The 23,099-nt window shown below is 41.7% G+C and overlaps 1 protein-coding gene across 1 annotated transcript in view; it reads right to left on the bottom strand.

The window, feature by feature from the left end:
- Positions 1–3,530, bottom strand: part of SUSD1 (sushi domain containing 1) — a 42,283-nt gene extending 38,753 nt beyond the window's left edge. The window contains exons 1-2 of the mRNA XM_051643572.1: positions 3,458–3,530; positions 914–1,045 (exon numbers count right to left, since the gene is read on the bottom strand). Coding sequence (XP_051499532.1) covers positions 914–1,045; positions 3,458–3,530 — 205 coding nt within the window. The remainder of the gene's footprint in view (positions 1–913; positions 1,046–3,457) is intronic.
- Positions 3,531–23,099: the final 19,569 nt, after the last annotated feature.

Raw genomic sequence — 23,099 nt, 5'->3', positions numbered from 1 at the left:
AGTTTCATGACACTGGCAGAGAATTAACACAGCAAAATATGCACCTCGTCTTCACCATAATGAGAAAACTTAGCTCCGTGCAGGGCCCAGTGGGTGCCAGTGCTTGTGAAGGAAGGGGAAAAAATGGGGAGTGGAAGAGATCAGAGGTGGAGGACCTTCCCCTTTAAGCAATGGTAAACTGCTAGATATGCTTACTCAGACACAGCATTTGACATCATCCTTTGATTCACAAATTGATTTGTCATATATGAGATAGTATAAAAAGGACACTATCAGCCACATGAATAAACCAAGGCTGAACACCTTCATGTAACAGACATTCGTACTTAAGAACTGTGTATATATGCACAGTATATATACTAAACAGACCTCTTTGAATTATGAAATTAATTTTTAGTTAACCAGTAATCTGAGGTCACAGGAAAAAATCAGGAAAAAAGCATTGATTTTAACTGTTGGTTTTATTGTCTAGTTTTCAGTTCAATGATGCCTAGGTTGAAAAGAAAAATAAAGAGAGGCCCACCACATTTAAATTCTATTTTGGCTGATGCTAGGAAAAAAAATAAATAAACCATACAAATTATACTTTTTAAAGTAAATGTTTGAGAAAACCCTACATTTTTAAGACAAAATTAATTGTAATCCTTCATTAGATATCAGAAACTGAATAAAACAGTTAAAAAACAAATACAAAACAATACTTGAATCAAGTGCAAGTAAAGTACAGCTCATATCTACTGGTGAAAAAGAAAAAAAAAAGGAAAATAAATTCACACATATTCTAGGTTTTGGAAACTCCGCCAAGAACATACAAAGCTCTTACTGTGTTTTGAAGAATTCAGTGATATTACTCAAGAAAGAACAACTTAGGATTGTACATAGTTTCTTGCCATTTTACAAAGAGGCAGCCTACCTTGACAATGGGTTCTTCCATTGCCTACAAACCCGTAGTTACAGATGCAGACACTTTTTCCTTCAATTTGATGACATGTAGCATGAACATGGCACGTTGCACAGACATCTGAAACTGATCTGTTCACAACAGCTTGAAGAACAAAGAGACATGATTTTTTTTTTTTTTTTTTTTTTTTTTAAATAAAGGACCATAAAGGTGGTCTGGTATGGGCAACTGGCACAGAATTTTAAGTGGAGATAAAATACAGACTGAAAAACAGAACAAAATCTCATCTCCTTCCTCCTCCCTCATTTTCAAACTTGCAGGAAAACCACAGCCATAGTATTAAGAAGCCAAAGACAAATAAACAGAAAGGATTAAACAAAATAACTACACAGAACCGTTTTCTCCATCCATCAAGCTCTGACAACAAATGAAACAGCTTTAGAGCAGTTAGCAAGGTTTACAAGACATAATAAACAGCTCCATCCAATATTATTAATCTTTTCCCCATATTCATTTTCTTTCCATTTTGTCTTGATTTCTCTTTCCTCATTTATTGTATTAATTTATTTCTATTACATACAGATAATAATGTGGGTAATTTTTTGCCTCCATCTTCACTGGCTATCTCTTTCCTCACACCTCCTGACTTGAATGACCTCAAGACAGGGATGAGGGGGAGGAAGTCCTTCCCACTGTAAGTGAAGACAAGCTTTGGGATCACCTAAGGAACTTGAACATACATTAAGTCTAAGGATTCCAGAATGCTGAGGGAATTGGCCCATGTAGTTACGAAGCCATTCTCCATGACATTTGAAAAGTCATGGCAGTCAGGTGAAGTTCCTGTTGACTGGAAGAAGGGAAACACCCATTCTTCAGTAGTTCCCAGTGACAGGAGTAGGGGCAACAGGCACAAACTGGAACATAGGAAGTTCCATCTAAATATGAGGAAACATTTCCTTACTATGAGGGTGACAGGGCCCTGGGACAGGCTGCCCAGGGAGGTTGTGGAGCCTCCTTCTCTGAAGATATTCAAGACCTGCCTGGATGCAGCCCTGAGTAATGTGCTCTAGGGGATCCTCCTTTAGCAGGGGAGTTGGACTGGATGATCTCTAGAGGTCCCTTTCAGCTCTGACAATTCTGGGGTTCTGTGACTATGAGGGTGTTGAAGCACTGGAACAGGTTACCCAGGGAGGTGGTGGAAGCTGCATCCCAGGAGACACTGAACGTCAGGTTTGACAGGTTCAACCTCATCTAGTTAAAAAGATCCCTGTGCACTGTAGAGGGGGCTGGACTAGACCACCTTTAAGGATCCCTTCCAACCCCACACATTCTGTGATTCCATGATTCTATTTATCAATCTATTTTTATTTTATATCATCAACATGTATATGGTATATATGCTGTTAATAAAAATGATGCTCAGAATGCTGCCAGTAGGAAAATAACTTTTAGATAAATTTTAGAAAATATTTTATATTAGAAATAGTTAAGCAGCATATGACACAATCTAATTCACTGCCATTTCATAGGCCTATAAATGTATATGAAACTAACATAAAACACAAACTTATTCCCTCAGTTGTATTAATGCTTTTAGTGCTCTGTGTGCATTTATCTCAATTTTTTAAGCTCTTTTATATCTTCACACATGCACTGCCTTTCCAAATGATAAACCTCAGAGCAGACAGCTTGAATGCAGACAAAGCATGTATATGCTTACACCCTTTTTACGTTTTAAAAGAAATAACAAGTAACACACAAGCTGATGTTGTCTCATGATGCTGGACACAGAAGTATGGAATTTTTTACTCTTCTAAGACAGCAAAGATTGGCAAGTATAGTGTGGCTCTTACAGAATACAAAACTTACTGCATATATGACAGCTCAGACAACATTCTGCCTGCCTTTACATGGTGTCTGGGTAAGTAACTGTACCTGGAAGAGAAGGCAGCTGCACACTCAGGCCAGTTTGTTGTCTGGGTTTGTTTAATGCACCGAATTCACCCGTGTGATCAAACTGCCCTTCCACATGCCCAGCGCCTCGATCCTACCGACAGTGCATCCCCCGATGCCGTAAGGCTTCTGGGAATCAGCACAGATTCCTACTCCTAATTCTCAATGCTTGCGCATACTCGTGCGTGTGTGCGTTCCTCGTGAAAACAGAAAACAAAACCTGTAAGCACGCAATGGCAGCTCGCGTAGGTCCGAGAATTAAATTTTAAAACTGTCGCCGTAAGTAAGAACTTCCTCACGATAGTGCAATCTTCTGGGAAGGCGTGGGAGCGCCCTCCTCAGATTGCGGCCACAGGAGATAAAGAACGGTTTTCTTCCCTCCCTGACCGCTGCAGACGAGGGCTCAGGACCCGCTTCTCGCCAGGAACACCCCGAGCGTCGCTCCGGCTCTGCAGCCCCGCACGGCTCCCGCAGACAAGACCCCCCTCTGCCGCCGGGCCAGCCCCGCTGCCCTCGCACCGCGGCCCTTCGCGCCCTCCCAGCTCCGCCGGCGGGCGCTGCCCTCCCGCCCCAGCCCCGCCGCGCCCCGGGGCCCGCACTTACCCCCGCACCGCAGCACCAGCAGCAGCACCAGCAGCAGCAGCGGCCGCAGCGCCCGCCCGCCCCCGGGCCTCATGGCCCCGCCGCCCCCGCGCCCCTCGGTGCCGCGCGGCCGCGGAGCCTCCGCATCCCCCCGCGGCTGCAGGGCGGGCAGGGCGAGCGGCCCCCGGCTCAGGGCGGCACTGCCTTATCTCTGCCGCACGCCCGGCTTTCCCTTCGGCGAGGCCCCTTTCCTCCTTTGCCCGCAAAACCCTCTGTTCTTCTTCTTCTTTTTTTTTTTTTTTTTTTTTTTTTTTTTTTTTTTTTTTCTGTCTCCCTTTTCCCTGGCACAACCTCTTTCCTTCCCCAGGACGCTGACCCTGCCCGGCCAGCCGAGTGGCAGAGCTGATAAGGGCTGTTGCTGCCTGTTGCGTGTGGGGGAGAGGATGGGTCGTTCCCCACAGGCCCTCACCTTGGGCTGTGGGGGACGGGGGAGAAATGGAGGGAAGGATTACTTATGATTCCTGGGAAAGGGGAGGAGAAGGTTACACCTGTTTGTACCTGGCAGCTGTGCTGCTCCTGCTCTTCCAGCAGTGTCCCTGTGCGTGCAGGGGAGTTGGAGCTCGGTGATCTTTGGGGTCCCTTCCAACTCCAAACACTGATTCTGTGGTTCTGTGTGTGCACTGATTGGCACCTCTGGGTCGGCGGTGTTGAGGAAAGGAGGCAGATGGCGGGTCCCGGGGTGGCAATGCCACAGCCCCAGGTCTGGAAGAGGCGTGTGTCCCTCTGTGCAGAGGAGAGAGTTGCCCAGGAGCTCTGCTGGAATCGCCCGCAAGCTTGCTTCAAGTTTGCGCGTCAAATCTACAGATGTGTAACCGTGTACCACCAGGCCTTGCAAGTGGAATAGCCCTTTCTCGTGAGCCTTCACCACAGTACAGGTGAATCCCAAAACTTTGGTTTTAACCAGTAGGAGTAGCACTGTCTGAAGACTCTTCTACAGCAGAGTGGTAGTCCTCCCAAAGCTCCTGGTCTGCAGTCAGGCCTGAATTTTAGAAAGCTGCATAAACATGTATTTTAATCTTCACATGCTGTTGCCCAGTTATCACAAACTGCCTTATGAGAATGCCAAGGGGATGGAAGGGGTTTTTTTATTTGAGCATATTCAATGTGCTATAATGAGCTTGCTGAAGAAGTTCTGCTCATGTGCGATGTTGGCTTTACATTAATGCCTTTCAATGCTAACACAGGGAAGTCCTCTGCAGTAAATGCACTGAAATGACATAACCTGATCTTTTACTGCTGTGTCTGCTGTGTTACAATGATAAAGACCAAACAATCTGTATCTGTTTGCAAGGGAAACAAAACCCCGTTTCATAAAACTATCAGCCTTATTGATTACTTTTATTTGTTGGTCTTTTTCAGTGTTTTTTAATAGCTGCTCGGCCTACTTAGGCATGTATACATTTTTAAGCAGCTTCTTCTGCCCTTGTTAATCTTGGTCAGGACATGAAGAGACCTGATTCTTCAGCAGTAGCCAGTGACACGACAAGCAACCCTGCTTCTGAAATAACACACTACAGATGTCAGTATTGCATATTTCTGTCTTAAGTTACTGAACTTAGAAGCATGTGTTCTCAGTGGTGGTTAAATAGTTTATCCCTATACAGAATGATTAAGAGAGGAATTGTTCTGCACGACATATTAAAATTATTTAGCAATTACATTTTTTCTCTCCCTTCACAGCCCACTAAGTTGCAGACACACTAGTCACTAAAGTTTTTACTCTTCCTTTCATAAAAAATAGTGGGAGCTACGTAACAAACATAAAAATATTTTGGCAGCAAGCCTGAAAGAATATATTTATAAAGAGAACAAGATAAAAATGTAATTGTGCTGGTTGGTTTGGTGGGTATTTTGGTAGCGGGGGAAGGGCTCCAGGGGTGGCTCCATTAAGAAGCTGAGAAGCTGCCCCTGCTCCAAACCCAGCCAAGGAGCCATTGGAGAGACAATAGATGTGCAGAGCAGAGAGAGCAGTTAAAAAAGCTGGAGGGGCAGAGCAGTGCCTGTGGTTGGTGAGGAAGAAGGGGAAGAAGGTGCCCGAGCAGAAGTTTCCCTGCAGCCCTTGGGAAGATGGCAGCTGTCCCCCTGCACTCATGGAAGAACGTGGTGGAACATTCCATGAAGGCTCCAGGAGGGGTGAACTTGGATTTGCTGCCAGTGTACTTAGATAATGCAGCTGTGAAAGCGCCAGGGGAGTTTGCTCCTGAAGCAGCCCCTGGCTCTGTGGGAAGCCCAGGCTGGAGCAGCTCCGGACCTCGTGGGAAGGACTCATGAAGGAGAGGTTCATGGAGGACTCTCTCCCATGGGAGGGACCCCGTGGGGAAGCAGGGAAGGACTTCTTGAGGAAGGAGCAGCAGGAACCACCAGCCTGTGAACTGACTCTAAACCCCACCCCTGTCCCCCTGTGCCACTGGGGGGAAGGAGGGAGAGAAACCGGGAACAAAGTGATTTGGGCCCGGGAAGAAGAGAGGGGTGGGGTAACATATGCAGGCCCTGCTCTTTGTGTTGTCTGTGTCCTGTGTGTGTTTGATCAGTGTGAAATTAAATTATTATTTTTTCCCCAAGCTGAGTCTGTTTTGCCCATGACCTTAATCGGTGAAGAACCCTCCTTGTCCTTTGTCTTGGTTTATGAGCTTTGTCCTCATCCCAGAGTGTCTGTGTGGGGGGGGGGGGGGGGTGGGGGGCGAGTTGAGTGAGTGGCCACAGGGCTGGTTCTTTGTTGTCAAAACCTTGACAGTAATATAAGCATTCTTGAAAGAAAATAACAAGTGTATCAGTTGAAGGAAATGATAGGGAGTCCTTTTTTACAAGCTCTGGTATGGAAAAGATGAGGGGTAATGGATTCAGGTTACTCCTGGGAAGATTCTGATTAGACACAAGATGAGTATTTTTCACAATAAGAACAATCAGCCATTCAGATAATCTCCCCAGGAAGTGCTGTATTCCCCAAGTTTAGACAATTTTAAGCTGGGCAATCTTGTCTAGATCATTCTTTTGTCAAGAAAGGCTGGATCAGATGATCCTTAACATCCTTCCAACCTGGTATTCCATGATTCTGTGAGTGGATGAAAATGCAGGACCCAGATTGGAATAAATCTCCCTGTTTTGTTCCAGTCTAGTATCTCTTAAACAGCTAGCTAGTTGCTGTTTAAGACATACTTCAGTACCATTTAATTAAACTATACAGAAAGCGTAGTTTTAATTACATATATATAGTTTGTGTGTCTAAATTCAAAGCACAGTCATACAAAGTGTCTAGCCTGATCTTTATAGTGAGAGTGGTGTGGAATTCCCTGCATTCCCAAGCAGTCTGTTCCAGTACTTTACCCTCAGTGATGTGAAAATGGTCACCTAAGGTTCAGCTTACCTTTTAGTTAAATTGTTATGTTGGTTTTTTTTAGCTCATAACAGACTCCCATCAGCCTTCATGATCTGGACCCAGATTTTAATCAGCCACTGAAAGGGTCACAGGTCATGTCTGCTCTGAGGTCACCTGCCCAAGTCCTGAGCTGGTTTATTTAGAAAAACAATCAAAGATTTAGGAGGGTAAGACAGATCAGTGTCCCAACATGCTGATTCTTACAGCTGATGTGAATGTAGCTTACTTCATACAAAAATCCATCTAATAAAAATACAAGGATCCACATAGATTTTCTGTTCTGGATAGGATGAGATTTTTAATCTTTTCACTGTCAAAGGACTGAATTTGTAATGACAGTGTTTCCTTTGTCCCTAATAGCATTAAATCTCACTGCCCAGAAGGCATCTGCACCAGTATTTTCTTCCATTCCTCTTCTTTGTGATAAGGAAACAGTTGGGATGGTCAAAGTAATTGAATGAATCCATAGACATTTGGAAGTTTCCTGTGGAGTTTTTCCTTGCAGCTGTCTAGATGGAGATAATCTATCATTAGAAAGGCAAGCAGGATTAAACATCTCCTCAGACATCTATATTTGTTGTCCCCTTTGCAGATAGTGAAAGTTACATTCCTTTTGTACGGATGTTTGGCACAGATTATACAATTTACTCTGACTTAGAAAGACAAAATATTTGGTACCAAAGGCTCTTCCAGCAAACAGATTTTTAAGAATGCAGCAACCATCTTCATCCAGAGTGACTAAATAATTCACCCCTTTTAACAGATCTCTCAGCTATTCATAACATAGTTGCATTCTCTACAAGCTCGCTATCAAGTGCTTTTCAGCTGGCAGTGAAAAGAGTAACTGCAACTTGATGGAAGGTTCCTTCTATCTGAATTCTGCCTCTCTTGCCTACTTGAAATAAATTGGGCTAATAACTGTTTTCTGGTTATCCACTTGATTTCCAGAATAAGCAACAGGACAGGCCCTGCATGAAGAGGATGTTAGAGCATGCTGTATGTGTCTTGTAGCAAGAGCTGGTAGGTGATAAAGTCTGCTGACAGTTGCTGCTAATCAGAAGAGCGGCCCTGCAGGGCAGAAGGGCGGCTCTCTGTGGGTTTTAGCACAAAAGCAGGAGCCCAAACTGTGCTTTGCAACAAACCCACTGTTACCTCTGATAAGATAAGTCCCTTCTGCCTCTCTGGGCTTCTCCCTCCCACTTGGTTGTGAAACTGGGATAATATTCCTACCTAGGTGTGCAGAGGCTTAATATCATAAAAGGAGGTCTGAGATGATGCAATGTAAACTTCTCTGATAGAAGCTTTGTTGTCACTACAATCTGCCTCAATTTTAAAACAAGGACTTAGAATCAGTTTATGGGGCAGCATCCTAATGTAGCTGGATCGTAGAATATCATACAGGAAGGCTGATGACTGGTCATCACTTCTGATTGCTCCATGCTGTTTCATACAAGCTGTGTTGTTATTTGAGGGCTATGCTGACAGCATGCAATAGTTGAGAGAGGTGGAGAGTCAAAAGGGGAAAGTAAGGCGGAAAAAGAGAAACAGCACCTTCTTCATACATTATAAAAACACTTGAAAACAAGTGTCGTGAATTCCAGATGGATGATGAAACATCTTTTCCTTTCTGGTCAGAAAGGAAATCAGAAGAGAGAGGGCTGGGCAACAGGCTTAACGCTTCTTTCTCTGCCAGGCTCCCTGAGCTCACCCACAGGGGTGCTGCCTTCCTATCACAGCTGCACAAAACTCAACAACTTATCGCTAATGCAATGAAAACTGATAGGTGCAGGAAAAAGACCAAATCCCACTGACTGTATTATGCTTCTATAACCATTAGCTTTGGTATATTTTGGGGCAAGATCAGTGTAGAAGCGCTATAATTGCTAGTTTCTCTAAGATCCACATGTAGCCTTGTGCATCAGGGCTCAGGTCACTCAGCTGATCTTAAATTAGGAAGTGGAAGGAAGGAGGACTTGTCTTACCCCAGCAGCTGAGATCTCTTCTAAAATCACACAATCTTCTTCAGATTAGCTGTATCCATGGCGGCAGCAGGTGATAGAATAATAGACTCACAGAATGCTTTGGGTTGGAAGGGTCCTAAAGGATTATCTAGTTCTAACCCCCCCCTGCATGGGCAGGGACACCTCCTACTAGACCAGGTTGCTCCAAGCCCCATCCAACCTGGCCTTGAACACTTTCAGCAATGAAGCAGCCACAGCTTTTCTGGATAACCTCTTCCAGCATCACAGTAAAGATTTTCTTCCTAATGTCTAACCTAAATCTCTCCTCTTACAGTTTGAAGACATTGCCCCTATACTTATCACACTGTGTCCTTGTAAAAAGTCTGTCCCCAGCTTTCCAGTGGGCCACTCTTCAGATACTGGAAGGCTTCCCGAAGGAGCCTTATCTTCTCCAGGCTGAACAACTCCAAGTCTATCAGCTCATCTACATGGGAGAGGTGCTCCAGTCCTCTGAAGTGCAAGAGGGTAAAGCATGAACATACCTTGAATTTCATCATCTGCTGAAGAGGTTTGCTGAATCCTGATCTGATATTAATGTGGAAGTTTTGTCTATTTCTGAACATTCAGTAGCATTACTTCTTTGACAACATAAAAGCATCTTGTGTTGAGAAGCAGCCTTTTCCCCCTTCTTCTAGTTTTACTTCATAAACTAAGTTTCCAGCAGTCTAAAACAGTTTCAGCAGGGAAGTGCTGTAAGAATTAGTTGTTGCTGCAGCTGCAAGCAGATGGTGGCAGTAATCCCATCCCACCACTTCTACTAGACCTGGGACATCCAGTCACACTCCAAGAATACAAACTGCTGCTGTTTCCTTACCATTTCTTGTCACTTAAGTAACAGCTAATCCACATTGAATACAATTCTAGACATCGCCTGCACGTTTCTCAATCTATTTAATGGAGAACAGATGGTTTAAATCAATGCAACAAGTAACTGTGCACCTGAACCACTCAGGGCAGTCCACAGACAAAATTAGCTCAACAGTGGAAGTGCTAAGTTCTAACTGAGCAATAATAAACTCTTTACCCATAGCACCTTGATCCAAAGAGACTGCAATCATGCCTGGAGGTGACAGATACACTAGTAGTGCTATATAGGCAAAACATTTTTCAAGACAGAAGCAGCTACAATAGCAATAGCCATGACATAACCTCAGAGGCAGCCCACAGGCACGAGGCTGTGCCTTGTGGCACAGCAATTCATACATAAATGCTGCCAACAACAAGCCTTTAGGTAGTCCTTGGACTAGAAGTTATAGAGGTTTAGTAAACTTCAAGTGGTAGTTTACTTTATTGCTTGTAGTATCACACAACCTTAGCCTCTTCAAGGTTGGTTTTGATTTCTTACTATTCTGAAGTTGTGCCAGGGGAGGTTTAGACTGGATATTGGGAAAAATGCCTTTACTGAAAGGGCTGTCAGGTACTGGAACAGGCTGCCCAGGAAGGTGGTGGAGTCACCATCCCTGGAGGTATTTACAAGACGTGCAGATGTGGTGTCTAGGGATATGGATTAGTGGTGGACTTGGCAGTGTGCTAAGTTAATGGTTGGACTTGATGATCTTCAAGGTCTTTTCCAACCAAAATTATTCTGTGATTCTATGATTCTAGATGGGAAATATGGCAACTTATCAAATTGTTTCATCAGAAAATCAGAATATACAAAGTTAGGGTACATGTCCTCACAGTCTGAGCTTTGCCTTCAGTTATCAAACTAGCTAGAAGAAATCTGGGTGCACTTATTCCCAACATGTGTGCTAGTAATGGCAAATCTAGCTCAAACAACTTGAGAGATCTGTCTGATGATGCAAAACTATGCATGCAGAATTCCAGTTTCTTGTTGGAAGTCTCACCCCACTCAGTTGTTAAGACATTAAATTATAATGTGTTCCTTGCGTTTTTGGAGCCCTCTGCTGCTGTTCCAAATGTATTTTGAAGGTAGCCCTTTATTGAACTGGTGTGTTTCCATGATCAGTGGGAAAAACCTGTAGGTTAAAAAAAGCAAACTAACAAAAAAGCGCCAAACAACCATGTTGTGTTTTCTTTTTTTTCTATTCCCCTGAGGACGGGAACGGCCAAAGTTAAACACCTGCAGTTTAGACAGAAAGATGTTCTCACTATCACCTGTTCTAGAACATAAATCTTTCTTGCAAATATCCCATCAATCAATATCCTGAAAATGAATGATTGTTCAGAGCCTTCAATGTTTTCTTCTCTTAAGGAAAAAAAAAAAAAAGCTTTTGAAAACTGGTATGTGTGAGTTTACAGAAGACAAAAGGTCATCATACTTGGTAATGTGTTATAAGTAATTAAAAAAATTACACCCTCCACCTAGAGTCATAGAATCATAGAATCATAGAACCATTCAGGTTGGAAAAGACCCTTGGGATCACCGAGTCCAACCATCATCCCTACTTTACAAAGTTCTCCCCTAAACCATATCCACCAACACCACAACCAAACAACCCTCAAACACATCCAGGGATGGTGACTCAACCACCTCCCTGGGCAGCCTATCCCAGTGTCTGACCACTCTTTCTGCAAAAAAAAATTTCCTAATGTCCAGTCTAAACCTCCATTGTTGCAGCTTGAAGCCATTCCCTCTTGTTCTGTCACTAATCACCTGTGAAAAGAGACCAGCACCAACCTCTCTACAATGACCTTTCAGGTAGCTGTAGAGACTGATGAGGTCTCCCCTCAGCCTTCTCTTTCTCAAACTAGACATTCCCAGCTCCTTCAAGTGTTCTTCATAAGATTTATTCTCTAGGCCCTTCACCAGCTTCGTTGCCCTCCTCTGTACTCACTCCAGCACTTCGAGATCTCTCTTGAATTGAGGTGCCCAAAACTGGACACAACACTCCAGGTGTGGCCTCACCAGTGCTGAGTACAGGGGGACAATCACCTCTCTACTCTGCTTGTCACACTATTTCTAAGACAAGCCAGGATGCCATTGGCTTTCTTGGCCACCTGGGCACACTGCTGGCTCGTGTTGAGCCTCTTGCCAGTTAGAACCCCCAGGTCCTTTTCTGCCAGAAACTCTCCAGCCACACTTCCCCAAGCCTGGAGCGTTGCCTGGGGCTGTTGTGGCCCAAGTGCAGGACCCAGCAGTTGGCCTTGTTGAAGCCCAGACCATTAATATCAGCCCAATGATCTAATCACTCCAAGTCTTTCTGTAGAGCCTCCCTATCCTCATGCAGATCAACACTCCCACTTAGCTTGGTGTCATCTGCAAACTTACTGATGATACACTCTATGTCCTTATCAAGATCATCAATAAAGATGTTAAACAGAAATGGTCCCAACACTGAGCCCTGAGGAACACCACTTGTGACTGGCCACCAGCTGGATTTGACTCCATTGATCACCACTCTTTGGGCCCAGCTGTCCAGCCAGTGCTTGATCCAACAGATTGTGTGCTCATCCAGGCCATGAGTAGCCAGCTTTTTTATGAGAGTTCTATGGGGAACTGTGTCAAATGCTTTTTGGAGGTCCAGGTAGACAAAATCCACACCCTTTCCCTCATCCAATAGTCGGGTCATCAGGCCATAGAAGGAGATCAGGTTTTTCAGGCAGGACCTGCCTTTCATAAACCCGTGCTGACTGGGCCTGATCCCCTGGTTATCCTCTACATATCTTCTAACGACACTCTAGATGATCTGCTCCATGACCTTCCCTGGTACCGAGGTCAGACTGACAGGTCTGTAGTTTCCCGGATCCTCCTTTCTGCCTTTCTTATAGATGGGTGTTACATTTGCTACCCTCCAGTCCACTGGGACCTCCCCTGTTAGCCAGGACTTCAGGTAAATAATGGAATGTGGCCTGGTGATCACATCTGCCAACTCTTTCAGCACCCTTGAATGTGACCCATCCGTTCCCATAGACTTGTGTCCCATAGACTTGAGTCCTGCACTACGCTGAGTAATTTTTCTTGCTATCTACTACATCAACTCACTGTCTAATTACAATTACAGAATTTTCTATTTCATACCTACTTGATGTACAGCTTTTTCTTCTGTGACATTATACAGCTACATGAATAAAATATCACAATTTTTAACTGGCTTAATAATTTAACATGGTGCATTAACATGGCATGAAGATCCAAGTAAGTGATTTTACACTTCTAGTGAAGCTGAAGGTACAGTCTCATTCTTGGGAAAGTGAGAGGATACAAATATTTCAGTTTAGCAGTATAGTTATTTAGATTGGATCCTAGACTTTGGAAGGGAAAAAAAAAAAATCAAGATTAGCCAGCAGGATATCTCAACTTGCATTCAGCACCTGAAAAAGGCACATTGTTTCTATGCAATTGATCTGCAAAGTTATCAGTAATTTTCCTGTTAGATTACATGAGACTGTAACTGACCAAGATATCCCAGGCAAGACAGGATGTTGTTATGAACATCTTTTGGTTGTATCAGAAGTAGTATCTTCCTTATCTCTTTTCCTGCTGATGAGTGGCAAGAATGACTTTGAAAATATTTTTCAAGGGCTTAATTAAAATCTGATGCATCAAAATAACAAGTAAGTGAAAAGTGTAATTGTCCCATAACATAAAGTTGGGAAACTCTAAGCCCCAGATAATAAGCATCTTGTGTAACAGCTAAAGATACACAGCAACTGAACACCTTCCTCAGAGAAAAACAAGGTACAAGAGCAGCATAGTCCTGCACTAAGTGCTGAAAAAAGGGCTCCATTAAGAGTTCTGAGAGGCTCTTTGGGAATCTCACAAGCATAGATAGCATGCCCTGGAGGTGAAACCAGCCTAGGCCATCTGTGACAGGCAAGCTGTGACCACCCTCCTATTAAAGAACTTCTTCCTAATATCCAACCTAAATCTTCCCTTCTCTAGCTTAGAACCATTACCTGCTGTCCTAGTCAAACACCATATTCAGGAATGACATTGTGCTGACTGCACTGTACTGCTGCTGTTAAATCTAAGACTGCTTTTGGCCAGTCTTGCTATGGGAGACAACTGGAAATAAGAGGGGAGGGAAGGAAAGGACAGGTTAGAAATGCTGAAAAATCATCCAGTGACATTGCCATGTGCTTTGATTAGAACTAAACATGAAAATTTCAATTTTTTGCCGATTCTTAACTGAAAGGTTTTAATTAGAAAAGAACCTACAACCCTCCCTCCAAGCACCCATCCCCACTGCAGTGACTAAAATAGTTTGCGGAGCTACAGACAGTTCTTCCCAGATGTCTCAGTGTAGTGGTCAGGGCAAACCAAAACCCAGAGAACAGAATTTATCTCTATTACTACTCTCAAGAGAAAATAGAAGGGGAATAAGGAAAAGAGACTTGGAAGTTAAACCTAGAACAGGTTTACTGGCAAAGGGGAGGGACTGTAACATGTAGGATGAGGAAAAAAAATGCAAATATATACCAAACCCCATCTTGATGATTGCAGATATAAATGTCTGAGGGTTCCTTGCAGCAGAGCCAACTTGGGAAAAAGGTCTGTGGCTCTTCCAGCACCTTATGGATTCAGATCCTGCAGAGCATCTGGCAAGCTAATGACAAAAGACCAGAGCCTCACTCCTACACCTCAAAGAGCAGCAAAGCAGCAAGGAAGAAGGGAGCAGAAAGGGGGGCACTTCCCATCCTCTTCTATAGAGGGCAGCAGGAAATTGGAGGAACACTGGCCCCTCTCTGTTCTGCCCCCTGTATCCAAGAGGGTCCTAAACACTCTCTCTCTTAGGTTCTTGTATCAATACCATAAAATTAGCCTTGGCCCCCTCAAACCATAACACCAGATTATCAACAGAATTCATAGTATTGAACAGAAGAGTTTATTTATTTTATTTATTTATGATATATTTTATTTTATATACATATAAAACATATTTATAGTATATTTTGATTTATTTAGTTTTTGAGATAGCCTTAAGTGTCTTTTTTTTGTGTGTTAATATCATATTTTTTTAAAAAAACAAATGTAACTTTTATTTTCACAGGCAGTGATACTCACAAAACAGGGTTTGCAAGTATATTCTCTAGATGTGTGCTGGGTACCATCACAGCAGGGCAGAAATAGAAACTGCATCCCACCACAGAGCTGCAAGCCTGCAGCATCATGCCATATCCTTCAGTGAGTTCTTTTTTAAAAAGAATGGAACAATGTGGCTTTCCAGACTGAGATGGGCTCTGGAGGGGGAAAAAAACCCCACCAACACAAAACCCTCAACAAAAACTATTGTAGACCCTTTATCACACAAGCAATATGCACACACAAGAGAACCAGTTAAACCATATGTGAAAAAACACTTTACACAGTACATTTGATGCAGGTACTGCAAAAGGTGTGCCTTTGCTTTTCAACGAAATGTGTTTTAATGCTTGCATTAAAAGCTAAGATTCACTGAGATGGACACTGGCTAGCTGTACTTCAAGCAGACTGAAAGTAAGACCCAGAACCTAAAAGCATTACCCTGATAAAGCAGCAAATACTGAGGAATGGGAACAATCATTAACTTCAGATTACTAAAGTTTTACTCTCCATACAGGAGCTCTTTTGGAGTCAGGCAACCCATGCTGCTACCCTACACTATCCTAAAGAGGCTTGTCCTCATTGTCTGTGGAAAACTTCTCTTGTTTTTTGGAGCATCTGAGGTGTGTTGATGGGTATTAGCAAAGGCATGGATCTGGAGATGGTCACTGGGAGGATTCACTGCTCTAAAATCTCTTTTCCCCCATCCCTTGCTCCCTCCCTCCCATGCCTCCTCACACCTGCACATTCTACCAGATGACTTGTGTTCAGTTCTGGGCCCCTCGCTACAGGACAGACATAGAGTTGCTTGAGCGAGTCCAGAGAAGGGCAACAAGGCTGGTGAAGGGTCTGGAGAACAAGTCCTACGAGGAGCTGCTGAGGGAACTGGGGGTGTTTAGTCTGGAGAAGAGGTGGCTGAGAAGATACCTATTGCTCTCAACAGCTGCCTGAATAAGCAAGTTGGAGCTAGGTGGGTGTTGGCCTTTTCTTGCAAATGAATAATGAAAGGACCAGAGGAAATGGCCTGAAGTTGAGCCCAGGGAAGTTCAGACAAGGTATTAGGAAGAATTTATTTACTGAAATAGTAGTCAGGCACTGGAACAAGCTGCCCAGAGAGGTGGTGGAGTCACCATCCCTAGAGATATTTAAAAACTGTGTAGATGAGGCACTTCAGAATACAGTATAGGAGGTAATTGATTTAATTTTTAAAAAATTCTTATTATGTTTTTAATTTTTCTTTTTGGAAGATAGGGAGGGTTGACAGTTGGACACAGTGATCTTAGAGGTCTTTTCCAACCATGACAGTTCTGTGATGCTGTGACTTCTGTATCTTTTGTTTAGACACCCTTGTACTCCTCTGCCACAGTCTGAAGAACTGAAGGCCAAATACCCAAGTGCACTTAAGAAAATATAACAGGTGATTTTTATTTTTAAAGCATATATTATTTTGTTTCCAGCTGTATAACTGGGTGAGCCCTGGGACTGTGGAGTAATCTTTTGGGATGGGTCCAAACCATATGAGATCTTATCTAGTGGCGAAGTCACCAGTTACTGCCCTTTCTGTTTCAGCTAGCAAGTAACAGCAAGTTCTGGTATCAAATATTTCATATTCATGGCATTTAAAAGTGGTTTTTCATTTTCCAAGAGGGACACTTACATTAACTAGAGAAACTATGGAGAAATAATTACTTGTGATTGTATCTCAGGGGTACAACAAGAATTTGTGATGGGATTTATTGTTTGGTTAAGGAAGAGAAGAAGAGAGGCAGGAATTCCACTCTCCTGCCACATTTGTTCAGGCAGACTTGGCCAAAAAAAAAAAAAAGCCAAAAGTTAGGATTTTCTCTAGAATGCTCATCAAGTATTTAAGTATCAAGGACAAAATCAAGAGCTACACTTGGGGACTACATATCTAGTCTGTGAAGAGCAAGCATTTTCCTGAAAGCTGCAATCATGTCTAAAGTGAATTAGATTGTTCTCCCTATGGTAGCACCTGAAGTCAGAGACTGGTAATCACAGAGTTTATGCAGGATTTGCTCAGTGTCCTGGTCTTGAGACACAGGCAGTCACTAAGTACATGCATGAGACTTCAGATTCTCCAAGATCTGCTAGGCTTGACTCAGTAGAAGACAATTAAATCCTTGCCAGACTGGCTGAGCTCAGAAAGGGGCTCTGCACTCCCTACAAAACCCCCACACTTCTCTCTGTTGCTTTAGAGTACTGTCCATTTACCATCAATCCTGAATTTTGGATGCAAGAATAAAAGGGTCTACATTAGTTTTGTGTAACACAGAAGGACAACCAGATGATTATGATGGAAAAGCAATCAACTAGAAAGCTAAGAAGCAGGAAGCTGAAAGCAAACCATCTTTTCCAGCTAGTATTTACATTTTGAAAAATCTTTGTGCAAATTACACAAACTTGAATCCTAAAGGTAGAAGAGTATAGCATGCTAAAAGAGAAAACAATAATTCTCACTGATGAGGCTCCACGGCTTGAAGGCTTTCACCCCTGTCTCAAGGAATGAAGCAGTCTTCAACTGCTGCAATGGCTCAGGGGGGCTGTAGAACAGATGTCCATGCTACTGAAAATGGGAATTTTTACCCTGCTCAAGGGAAAGTTTAGGTGCTGCTGAACCTCAACTGCTGTGCATTAGTCCTTTTAACATATTTTTTATATAAAAAGATTTTCCTTCAATGGCCATTTATGCTAAAAAAATAAAACACAGTGTGACATCATTAGCTGAACAATTGCAAGACAAGAAAAAACCCAAAGCGATAGATGAAACACAAAAAAATTTAAGACATTCGTAAATTTATGACATTAAGACAAGCATAAATTTAATGACATTCATTAAAAAGGCACATACTACAACAATTAGTTAGGAAAAGATTTAGGTATAGATACTAAGTAATCAGCAAATACACTAACCTAAAAGATATATAATATATTGCATGAAGAAAATCAAATTAACCATAGCTACACAGTCAGAAAATAGGTTTCTTTAATATTACATCTTCAATCTGAATATTCATTCATCTTATTATTACATAATCTTTTCAGTTACATCATCTCAGCAGACATGGAATCCTTTTAATGCAATGCCACAAAATGCTTTACAAATCAAAACTGTTGCTTATTAAAATATACAAGACATTTGTAAATATAACAACATTTTACACTTCCATTTGTTCCCCAAAATGCTTTTTTTGCCAGATTTAAAAAAAAACCCAGACAAACAAAAGACAAAGAACAAAACATGATGTTATATATATTTACAGCATTTTCTCATGTCAGATGAACATATTTATAAACTGAAAGGGAACTTTTGGGATCATGTAAAATGAGGGAATGTCAGCAATTTTAAACTATTCTTTGTGTGTCTTGCATACAGTACTAAAAGTAGTCCTCCATTAATCTTTTGCCTTAAGTCACACCATTTCGTTGACAGTACAATCTCATTTTCCACTGTGTTTCATCCACCAGCAGTAGTCTTTAGCAAAGTCCACTTTGCATTGTGTCTTCCCATCAGAATGGAGCAGGAGAGAAAACACAGGTTTTCCACAAAAAGTCTCAGTAAAACTGTCAGTCAGTCTTTGGTCAGAGAATGAAGTGACATTCTGATGCAAGAATATGCCTGGTTAGCAACCTTTGTCTTGTGTTGCTGCAGTTCTAGAGAGAACCTTTGCATAAAGTGGGTAACGTGCTCAGAAAGAATTTGAAAGTGCTTAAAATGAAATAAGTACACAGGTGGTGGCATCCCACTTATACATAATGCACTATTTCCAAGAACTGGAAAACTGCTTAGAGTAATTACATTAGTCTGCTCAGGTAAAAGCTTTCTTCATATATCAAGGACCTTCAACTGTGTAAGCATTTACCTTCTTTAGGATTCTCCAGGCACAACATATTATTACTACTGGAAGCTGAAAATCTGTGGGTTATGTTTGGATTCCTGTGTATTGTAGTACAGAAGAAAAAAACTGAAATGGTAAAGGCAGGATAATTAAATCTGCACTGAAACAGCTGTAATTCACTTATTGTATAGTCAGTGGACAACATTCATTTTTAACAATATAAATATCCCATGTTCAGGAAGGAAAAAGTATTTATTACACTTAATAGATATGAAAAACCCTACAAGTAAAACTACTGAAGGCACATAAACTTTGGTCCAGTTTTGTTTCCATCCCCCATCTCCCCTGCAATAAAACCCTGAAGTTAAATACCTCAGAAATTACCAGGTCAAAAGGTAAAGGCAAAACAGTGCTTTTTGTAAGAGCTGACTTCTTTGAAAAACAGCAGTACATGCCAAAAGTATCCAGTGACAAGAAATAGGTCCACAACCCTTATAAAAAAAGAACTCATCGCTTTCCTACTGGCATCAGTCAGAGGGGGGCTGGATATTTGATCACACAAACTACACTGGCAGTTTTATCATCAAAGGTGGGTAGTTTTGTCAGCATACAAACACAGCTCTGCCATCTGTAACCAGAATACGTCACATACAGGCAATGCTTTATGATGGGTATGTGGAATATCTCAGGCAGAAAAAGGGCTGTCCTGGTTTGTCAGGGCCAGGATAAAAACTGCCTACAGCCATAGTGACCTGAGCCCTCCTGGGCCTCCACCAGCTGCTCTGGGACTGTGGCAGTGACACTGGGGGGAGCAGGGGTGCCTGTGGGGAGGAGAGGGGCTCAGGTGACCCAAAGGGACTAATCACAGCACTCCTGCCCATGGTGCTCAGTATAAAAGGGCTCCTCAAAGAGCCCTCCCCTGGTCTTTCTGGCTGGTGAGCTGGCTGGGTGGGGCTCGGTTGGTTTGTCATTCCTCCCCGTGCAGGTATTCCTGCAGCCTGTTTTAGCCCTGGAGAAGAACGTCAGCCATCTAGATAGGTTTCCTTCCCCTGCATCCCTGAGTAGGCACAGTCTGGCTGCTCTGAGGCTTTTGTGGCCTGTCACTGGGACCCTGGACTCAAACACCCCCATATGCAGCTGCATCCAGTTTGGGACTTTCCTGGTTGGTAAGTAATTACCAACTCTGGAGCGCAAGTTTCATATTTACATATCTGTATATATTTGGAATCTACCGTTATTATTAGTACTTCATTAAATCTACTCTAGTTTTTTCCTAACCTTAAAGTCTCTGTTAATCCCCTTTTTATCTTCCCCTTGGACAGTAATGGGGGAATAACACCTATCACCTTTTTATTGGCTAAAACTGTGACAAAGACTCAGTCTATCAATGTACCACAAAAAAGTGCAACTGAGAGCATCAGGAGACAAGGCAACCAAGTCAAATTATGAATAAAAGTTTCAGAAATTTGTTTTCATGTCCAAAGATCTGAAGAAATTCAAAGAAGCAAAAGTTGTATCCTTATGCAACAAATAAGAGGTTGCTTGAAAAGGCACTACACTGTTCCTGGGTTGCTGAAAAGGACGTAACTGTATTTGAACAAAGTGTGCATCCACCAAAAAAGCCTGAGCTACAGGCAACCCAGAGCTGATTTGTGAACTTGACATACACAGCAGCAGAGAATGCTACCCTCAACCATTTCCAGTATCTGTAGTCAGGATATAAACACTAGTGTTGTAGAGTACAAGTTCCAGGCTACACTATGGACATCACCAGCTGCTTCACAAATTACTTAACTGAAATTAAGAACTATGTCAAAGAAATTACAAAACTAACAACTTCAGGCCAACAGTGTAGAGAGGTTGGAGCCAAAAACTACTTTGGAGTCACACAGTTAACAGGAACAAAAGGCAACAAACATAGGATGCAGTCTGTTAAAGCCTAATGACATAGTAGGAAAAAGAAAAATCACAATGAAGGCAGTCACACATTGAAACAGTGAGAAGAGCAAGAGAATTTGTGAAATTTCCATTCCTGGAAATACTGTAAACGTAACTAGACAATTCTCTGGACAATTCAACTGCTCAAAGTTGGCCCTGATCTGAGTGAAAGGTAGGGTTAAGGCCTCCAGAGGTTCTTTTCCAACCTACATCATTGTGAGAATCTGTAGAATAATCCCATCCTTTCCCAAATCCTGCTTTTTTCACAGATACCAAGGGGTCTGCTCAGACATGCCTTAAAGAACTAACATGCAACCGTGCTTTTGCAGCCAGGCACTAATGAGTCAAGCACAAAGTATAAGAATTATTTCTTCTGTCCTGAGTCTTCATAATACATTATAATGAACAAGGGGTTTTTGCTTTTAATTATTCAAGGCAAAATACTGAAATAAACTAGCCTTAACTACTGCTTTCATTCTGCTATGCAAACGCTAAGATGTACTGTAGTTTTGAAGCTTGTCTCCACTCCTTGTAAAAGCAGATCTCCCTCTGAGGAAGCGTCTTTAAGATACACAGAAATCTAAAAGTAAGTTGGCAAGAATAATTCAACTGCAGAAACAGAACAACAAGAAAGGATAATTTAAAAAAGATATATGATAGATCTATCACAAAACCAAAAGCAAACATCATAAATATCTACCACCTAGATCTTTCTTAAATTATGAATTTATAAATCTCTACTGACTTAAACTGTGGGCTTTTCAAACTGAAAAAAGTCCAGAGCTGACATTAACTATATACTAAGTTAAAATTGAGAAATTATTCCCTTCTCGTTCTGGCAGCATGTCAGAGGCTCTCATCCCTTTATGTTTGATAAAGCTTTCCCATTTTTTCTGCAGTCGGAGTCAGTAAATTAAAAGAGATGCAATTCACTTGCTTGTATACACATATACAACACAGACACTATACATAAACTGCTTGTGACATTACATGTGCCAATATCTCTCAAATTGAAGGTTCCTTTTTTCCTGCTTTATAGTTTCATTCAGATCTAATACAATTCCTTTCCCTTGTAGCTGCAATTCTTAAGAAAAGTGACACAGCATATTTTATGGATACGCCTAGTATTATCAAGCAATTTATCTGCAGTAAACAAGGAGCATTCCTAATTCAGCAACAGTCTCTTTAACTGGTGGTTATCTGTGTGACTGCTAACAAGGTAAAACACAGACATGAATTAAGAGTTATGCATCTTGGTGAAAAAGGGTCTGTGCAAATGGACAAGTTGCTTACAATTGCCCTTTGCTAAAATAATAAACGTGTAACTTTTAACATGGTGCTCTGGTATCTTACAATTGCTTATTTTCAAAAATTAAAAAAAAGAAAAAAAGATATTTGGTTTCAAATGTCACCAAAACTGAATTAGCTACTTCAGAAGGCAGAAAATGGAAAGACTGTCTCAAATCTCAAAGATAACATTGTTCATTATTCCTAAGCCAATTACATATTCATCATGTACTATTTACTGGAAAGGTGACTTGTGTTTTACAGCAATCATTGCAGCTACAAGTGCATTTAGTCAACGATTTATCTACTGACAATAGCACACTTCTGTTGCAGTAGAGAGGTCTGGCACCATCTTATTTATGAATGGCTGCTGCACCTCTAATTAATTGACATAAGTGGAAAGAAGGCAAGTGAGTATCTTGCTGATTTTGCAAAAATAATTCAGAGAGAAAATTTGAAAATGCTTACTTTGGAATACTCAGATCATGGTAGAAATATGCTTTTTCTTCTAGAAAGACAAACATCACACAATTAGTAGATACCAATGAAAAAGCAAAATGAATGTCAAAACATTACAGCAGAAACAAATTCTGCAGCAGTCTGAAGTAAATAAATGCTATGTTTAAGAGCAGTTGTTAAAACATGGTTAAGTAAATACTAAAAAGAAAAATGTATTTAAATGAAATTTAACTTTTCAAAATACAATCAGAAGTCACTGAAGTCCGTATGTTCTTTCAACACCAAAACTGACTGCAGCTCAGCTCATTCTCCAAAGAGGAACACACATTCAGTATCCAACATTTTTTTCATGCTTACAAAGGAAAAAATAATAGTTCTTTATTACCTGAAATTTTATACTGAGAGAAAAATGCAAGAACCCAAAAGAGAATATTCTGATACAGCCAGTGTCTCTCAGAAAGTTAGAGGAAGTCCAGAAATTGCAGTGAATTTGCTATTTGGTCTTTCAAACAAGTTTTTTTTAGTGCATTTTTCTGGGTGTTAATTTTCTTCTTAGCCAACTACTGGTATCAGACAACCTCAACTAGGAAAATTTGAAGAATCCTTACATGATTATGCAGTGAGTTAAACCTGATTCTCAACTTAATCCAATCTCTATATCAAAGCACAATAGACTAGA

The sequence above is a fragment of the Apus apus genome, chromosome Z (genome assembly GCF_020740795.1).
Source record: "Apus apus isolate bApuApu2 chromosome Z, bApuApu2.pri.cur, whole genome shotgun sequence".
NCBI lineage: Eukaryota > Metazoa > Chordata > Aves > Apodiformes > Apodidae > Apus > Apus apus.
This window is presented reverse-complemented; position numbering and strand designations above follow the sequence as displayed.